The sequence below is a fragment of the Sinocyclocheilus anshuiensis genome, unplaced genomic scaffold, assembly GCF_001515605.1.
Source record: "Sinocyclocheilus anshuiensis isolate Anshui unplaced genomic scaffold, SAMN03320099.WGS_v1.1 scaffold227, whole genome shotgun sequence".
Taxonomy (NCBI): domain Eukaryota; kingdom Metazoa; phylum Chordata; class Actinopteri; order Cypriniformes; family Cyprinidae; genus Sinocyclocheilus; species Sinocyclocheilus anshuiensis.
In genome coordinates this window covers 1837665-1845071 of record NW_015549590.1, presented here as the reverse complement: position 1 = coordinate 1845071, position 7407 = coordinate 1837665, and the positions used below count along the sequence as shown (strand labels likewise).

Genomic DNA, 7407 nt, shown 5'->3' with positions numbered 1-7407 from the left:
CAAAAAAAATGCACCAACAAGGAATCTCTTGCAAGCTGTTTTTTGCCCCCCAAAATGTTCCGGTAGCACTGTCCGAACAACCAACAGAGATCCAGTATCCAAACTACAATCTAAACGGAATTCAATCCAAACCAAGGAAAGTGCACTTACTCAACAGTGACGTGCCAAAGGGCTCTGAGTGCGCAATTGTCAACACTGCAGTTGGGTAGTTCAGGTATCTTAGGTTTAACTAGTCCCACCCGTAACTCGAGATCCAAATTTGTCCTCATTTGGAAAGTTTCTAACATTTGAGCTAGTCGTGAGACAATTTTAAAGAAAAGGGCACTTGACAACGCAGTATCTTGCAAAGAATGTTGAAGTTAATTTTGCCAATTACATGACCCATTGACCCTGCAGGTAACTCACGCAGCGCCCCACCCTCAAGGGGTCCCCCTCCGTCCTACAGTGGGAGTGGCGGAAGCAGTCGTTATGACGACTATGGCAGCAGTTCCCGGGATGGATATGGCAGTCGAGACAGTTATCCCAGCAGTCGGAGTGACCCGTACTCCACTAGTCGTGGTGACCGTCTGGGTAGGCAGGAGCGAGGGCCACCCCCTCCTCTTGAGAGAGGCTATCCTCGTGAATACAGCAGCTCAAGCCGTGGGGCACCTCGAGGCGGTGGCCGAGGCAGCGGTCGGGCAGATAGAGGAATGGCCCGGAACAGATACTGAGATGGACTTTGAGGAGAAAAAAATAAAAAGGAGAAATGATGGCTTCTCGTTGAATTGTTCAAAAGAATTTAAGATTCCAAAAAAAAGCGCCCTTTTAAACTCTGAACTTCGAGTTTCAGTTTCAAGCTGTACTCAAACATGTGAAGGTTTTTATTATTTTTATTATTATTATTTTTGTCCTTTTTAAATTCAGAGTTTCTTTTCTCTAGCCCACATCCCATTTAATGGTACTGTTGCAAATCTAAGTGTGTTCTTTTTGTATACTAGTGACTTGTTAAACCTGCAATGCCCTAACATATGGCTTTCATTTACCAATAAAGTGTTTTTAATCAAAGATCTTGAGCAGCAACACTCTATTCAAGAGAATTAGAAACAATGATGCATAAATATCCATTTACCTCTTCAGTTTTCCATGGTGAGCAACCCCAAATTCCACTTAATATAGAAGCAATGCAGAATATTCATGTAGGCATGATTGTTCACGTTGTTGGGGACTGGGCAAATTTCACCTTTTTCCAAACTCTCTATGGGTGTAGTTTTCCTCAGTGCAAATGGATCCTTCATCACAAAGCCTAAACATTGACGCCTTTCATCGACCAATCCAAAGACAACCAAAATGCAAGAAACAAATCAGCACCACAGATAAAACCTGTCAACAGCTGGTAAGCAAAGCAAACCCTTTTGTTCTGGTATAAGTCAAGTCTCGGTGGTGTTATTTTGCAGTGTAATTTAGTCAAACATCGACTTGGTTGCCCTGGCTTTTTCAAATGCAATCTGAAACAATATAATTTCCAACATTATTAACAAAACCTCACTTCTGCCTTCAAAGGAGTCTATGATCCCTCTCCCCCACCACTGGATCACTTCAGTTTAGGAGGTCTTAGTCTCAGAAATATCAGCCAGTTCTACTGTTGCACTAAAGGAGAAAATGTCTGGATTTTTTTCTGCCCCTTTCAAATGAGAAATGGCCCCTTTTTTATAAAAAAAAAAAAAAGGATGTTAAGATGAGTCTCCTCAATGGATCTATATCTACAGCCAAATGTAAGCCACATAGCTGCAAAACCTCTTGAAACCTCCCATTGGAACCCTTTTGAAAATGTAGTAAAATTCACTTAGTATTAACAAAAAGCCAGAACGCTCAAGCATGCCGTTTCTAACAAAGGAGACCACGTGGAGAAAGACAGCACCCCATCAACAAACCTGGAAAACCAATTAGTTTGGGTCATTTGAGTTCTTTTGTAAAATTACATTTAAAATAATATTTGTCCCTTATGCTGAGCTACAACAGTTTGCTGATGGAAACTCTCATTGCAGGCTGAATGGGGGGAAAGGAGTTTGATGGTAATACCTCATTGCTGATCAGCACCTGTTGCCATTTGGTGATGCATGATGGTCTCAAGTAAGATGCAGGTATGTGTGAGTCCTTAAACCATTGCAAACTTATATTTGGTGTTTTCATGCAATTAATTACTCGTGTTTTCATCTAGATCCATCCAAGCTATTCGGGTTCTTTGGAGGCTGCTGTACATCGAGGCTTGTGATGTTTAGATGGGAGGCTTTGAGTGCTACAGATGAATTGCTCTTTTATTTTATTTATTTATTTTGGCTTTTCAATAAACTATCATTTGAATTGAAATTAACTTATTTGTATATGTATCTTATTTAATTGCCACTGTAATAGTGCTGTATTTGTATGGTCATGTCTGTTAACTCTACGACAGGCTAGTTTGATCTAAAAGCGCGGTTGAGCCATATGGAAAATTCTTGCGGCATTTTAAAGGAATCACAGTTCCTTTTGTGTCACTGATATGTCAAAGAGCCTTTATGTTGGTTATATGGCAGACGTCCACTAGAGAACTAAGTTGCCGGGCTGAATGGTCGTTGTAACGTCAGTGAAAAAGCAGAAGCGCGACGGATGTGGGTAGCATCTCGACACAAATAGAGCTGGCGCACCAAGGGTGCAGCTAAATCTGAAAGGCCCATTGAGCCTAAAACTATGAACCCCGAGGAGCAGACGGTTACGTGGCTAATAACATTAGGCGTGCTTAATTCACCCAAAAAGAATATCGCTGATCCGGAGGAATTTCTGAAAACATCTCTCAGAGATGGGGTCGTCCTGTGTAAGCTTGTGGAGCGAGTGCTACCTGGAGCCATCTTAAAGGTAATCGATAATATGCACATGCATGTTTCCTTGATTAAATAGTCGCAGTCTAGTGAATTGATTATTTTCATAAATGTAAAAGTATCAGATAACACCCATGCGGAATTGACGGTGCACGATGCGTAATGCCGGATTACTCGCTGTTACAAGTAACACTTTGAGATGCACTGCATTTGGTAAAGATACATTACATTTTGAAACAATCTAAAGCAAAGAAAGTCTATTTATCTGTGTTTGTTTATTCAGGACACAATTTAATCGAGATAGAGAATCTGACTTCCTGTTACATGATAAATTGTTCCGCATTCTCACATTTAAAAAAAAAAAAAAAAAACCTGGTCGATCTTCACTTTAGTATAAAATACCCAGAGCATTTGTAAAGCAACTTTCTTTTCTCGTTTGTAAAAGCCATATTTAACTATGTCAGTCAAACCTCTGATTGTCTGTCTGCATGCCTCTGCTGCTAACCAATCCAGCTCCACATTGGCAAATAAGGTCGTTATTAATAAGATAACCTAAGGTTTGCATTTTGATTTTCTACGGAATAAAATTCTGTTTAAATTAATTTAAACGCTCAAAATCCGTGCTCTGATCAAGGGGCGAAAATATAGCGCTCATTGAAAAGTATAACGAATGTGCTGATCAATTCAACAACTTGTAGAAGTTTCTGTTTTATAAAGTGCTCGTTATAAGTCTTGGTTCTTGTCTTTCTCCCTTCATTTTTAAATTGTATTTATTTATATGTTTCATACCGCTTTACTGATGTTAACACGTCGCTTCAAATGGATTTTATATGGTTGAATGTATTTACATTATATTAGTGAACGAATCATTCGAGTCGGATCTTTTTAATGAATTGGATTAGTCGGTTCGCAAAACGGGGCTGAACGATTCGTGGGGGTGGGGGGATTTTTTCAACCAATAGGTGTAAATTAATTAATGCAAATTATATTTAAGTTCTAAATTACTTTTGTTACGAGCTGAATTTTTGCTGCAAACAGACACATGGAATACAGTGCACAACGTTTTGGGGGGTCTTAAAAACGTAATAATCAACATTATGCGTCTATAGCTTTATTTGAACGTTTTATTTATGATATATGATATACCACGCCTGGATGTCCCGTCATGGACGTCAATGCGCAAGAAAATAGATTTTTGAGCCGGTTCTTTGAACGGAACCGTTCGAAAGATCGAAGGAACCGATTCGCGGAAATGAATCGGACTTGCCATCACTAGTAAACGGTCCAAGTAGAAACTTGCTGAGCAAACATCGTCACTTCCTCCAAAATATCTTTTCCTGGTGCGATAGAGCCCGATGAGATCTAGCATAGATACTGGCTGTGTGTCTGTGTTACAGGACTAAGCTGACGCAAAGAAACATTTACTTAGTAAACTCAACGCCAAAGACATTTAGCATGCGATACTGGACAGCAGTGACAGGGTACAATGTGGCTCACAGACTAGGTTGACATTTACTTCAGAAAACGAGATCTTGTTGATCTCAGGTGATTCTCTGCGTTGCAGTGAGCTCGAAGCAAAATTGAGATTATTTACATCGCCATTCTTCCATTGGTTTTCAGTATTCAGCTGAACCCAGATGCGAAGCGGACTGCATTGCAAACATTCGAGAGTTTCTAAAAGGATGCCAGTCTCTAAAGGTTGAGGTAAGATCATTTTTCTATAAATGTCTGTGCATGAGTGAGTTGGGATCACACAAATGAAACGTTTTGCTAATGAAGGGTCATGCCTTTGAGAAAAACAGCTGAGTGTGTATTAATATTTGGCCCGTATGCTGAAGATATATCACTCTTAGCTAGAAGTACATTAAAAATAACCTAAATGTGTTCTATAGTGTATATGCATTAAAATACATTTCAGATTAAAGCTGTATTTATAAACATTGATTTTATGAAGGAATGATTTGCATAACATAGTCTTAATAATTTATATTCAGTATTTATGCAGAGTACTTCCTTCAGCCCATCTATTTTAGTTTAGCTCTCTCTGAGGACAGGCAAATAAATAGCAGGGTTTTGTTTTGGTTTTGCACATGTGATCTTAAAATATGCCAGTAAACAAGATTGCACATAATACTAGCTCTTTCGCTTGTGCATTTCATCTATTATGGTTATTACATGGTCCTGACCTGCAGCAGCCTTACAGACCTCTCAAGAATATGGTCGGGAATTATAACTATCACAGTAAACATTGTCAGTCTGCAAGCTCTACACACAGACAAACTATGGTGCCACACCCTCTGCAATGACAGTTTTCTTGGATTAAAACTATGATCAAAATCTGGTTACAGAGTGGTAAACTGTTCATATATGGTGAGCATGACTCATTAGTGCCATGTTACTTGTTTATATGTAATGTTTGGCTTTGATTTTAATAATAGTAAGCTTGCTAATAGAATTGTGGTTTTGTTTGACCTTTATTGAAATAGCTTCACTTTTTATGGTCGAAACTCATTTGTAAGAGTATAAATTGAACATCTTGCCTCTGCTCTATTCAACAGCCCAGTGGTTGACTAGCTTTTTTTAATAGTCTACAGACATGCGCTAATGCAGTTAAATGAGAGCAAATAAGATGCACCGAAATTTCAGTATAAACAAACATATTTTACATAGCGTTTGCTCAAAATTTAAAAACAGAAAATGTGGGCTATGCATGGACAATGCTCTCTGAATTTTAAGACTGACACCAGGCAGAGTGACCACTGGCATTCAGGCACAAGTAGTGGCCAATGCTAATGAATTAACAATATCTATGAATATCTGCTAAAGAAAATTGAATCAACTCAAGTTGCTAATATTAAAGTGTAATGCTGTGATCTTTGGCTAGACTAAGTCTTGCTCAGCACAGCAGCACAAATGATTGCTGTTCTCCCCTATAATTTGTGCTGATTCTGTAAAGCAGCAGAATGAACAAGAGCTTGACAAGGAGGGCTGAGGGTGAGAGTAGCTGGGAATATATATATATATATATATCAACTAAAATTTTAACAATATAATAATAGAATTTTTAAGAAAGCTCCTGTCTCATTCTCTTTGAAAGGCCCAATGGGCATATGGTTGATGCAAGTCGTGTGACTAGACAGAGAAGCAAGTCGCATAACTTTCACTTCTGCTTTTAAATTAGCTGAAAACGAGAAGTATCGTAACACAATCTAAAGCTTGATATGAGCCTTGTTACATTATTGATGAGAGAGAAATGCAAATAACAAATGTCCCAAAGCAAATGGTAAATGTAATCTTAAAACTGCACTGACTGTTCGTCTTGTTGCAGCCTCCATAGCAAAACAGTGCTCAGCAAATAAAAAAACAGATGCTTCTTGCATTGCTGTGTAAACGCTATTATGTTTTATTTAAAACATGAAACCGTATCCTAAGCAAGAAAGGGGATAGCTGTCTGTACCCAGCGTCTGACAGGACCTGCAGACCAAACGCCAAACCAGTATCTCAAAATGTGGGTCACACTGAGGTTTATTTTCCTAACCAGTGAAATTTTTTACCAAGGTTGTTTATAGGAGGGTCATGATAAATTGATATGGATCATTGCATCGATCAAATGCGATGTTATATATCGATGAAGCATAAAAAAAATCTATAGGCTAAATCTTTTGATACATTTTCTATATTGTTTAAAAAACTAAAGTGTGTTTTTGTTGTGAATGTCCCAGTTTTCAGGGAGTTCAATTAAATGTTCATGTCATATTTTGTTTGCATTTTTAATAAAAATGTAACTGGTTGTGTAAAATATGCACTTTATATCATGATATCAATATATTGAAACCTTATTGCGAATATCATGTTGCAAATATCATATTGCTGGCTAAGAGAATCTATGTCAGATCGTATCGTGCTGAAAATCCGATTTATACCTTTTTTTATGTATAGATAAAGCCCGACTCTCTTCTGATTTCTGACCTGCTTCTGCTTCTGGCACTGTCTGTGGACAGTTTTTCTTGTGTTTGACTTGTGTCTTTCTCTTAGGTCTTTGATCCAGAAAGCTTATATACTGGGGAGAACTTCAACAAGGTTCTGTCGACACTCTCAGCAATAAACATCGCCACTCAAGGTAATTCATAATGTTACGGTCATATGTTCTTCACTTATATTCCATGTCCTTTCCTTGAGTACTGCAGGCATCAGCTTTGTCTTGTCATTGGTCAGTTTCCTCTCAAGTCACATTTATTTTTTATTGTGCTTTATACAATAGAGATAGTTTCAAAGCAGCTTCACAGTATTAAACAGAATCATTAATGCAAACATCAAAAATGAGGCAAATCCAAATTCTGCGGTAAAGAAGTCGATGGTGTTAATTTATTCAGCTCCAGACAGTTCAGTGTTGGTTCAGTTCAATTCAATAGGCAAGGCAAGTTTATTTATGTAGCACATTTCATACACAATGGTTATTCAAAGTGCTTTACATAAAAGGAAGTAAAATAATCATAAAAAATTATCACAACAATAAAACAAGGAATTTAAAAACTTTTAAAATGATTTAAAGGGGTCCTATTATGCTCTTTTA

General features: G+C 38.0%; 2 protein-coding genes across 4 annotated transcripts in view; both read left to right on the top strand.

The window, feature by feature from the left end:
* Positions 1-2350, top strand: part of LOC107658097 (RNA-binding motif protein, X chromosome-like) — an 11828-nt gene extending 9478 nt beyond the window's left edge. For 2 of the 3 annotated variants that reach the window (XM_016446534.1, XM_016446533.1), the window contains exon 9: positions 397-1829. In XM_016446534.1, coding sequence (XP_016302020.1) covers positions 397-710 — 314 coding nt within the window. In that variant the 3' untranslated portion in view covers positions 711-1829. Of the gene's footprint in view, positions 1-396; positions 1830-2024; positions 2121-2197 lie in introns of those variants that run through there. The other variant, XR_001630748.1, reaches the window with a different exon arrangement.
* Positions 2351-2409: 59 nt separating this feature from the next.
* The window catches only part of LOC107658096 (rho guanine nucleotide exchange factor 6-like), a 40201-nt gene continuing 35203 nt past the window's right edge, over positions 2410-7407 (top strand). The window contains exons 1-3 of the mRNA XM_016446532.1: positions 2410-2871; positions 4455-4538; positions 6870-6954. Of these exons, the coding sequence (XP_016302018.1) occupies positions 2707-2871; positions 4455-4538; positions 6870-6954 (334 nt within the window). The 5' untranslated portion in view covers positions 2410-2706. The remainder of the gene's footprint in view (positions 2872-4454; positions 4539-6869; positions 6955-7407) is intronic.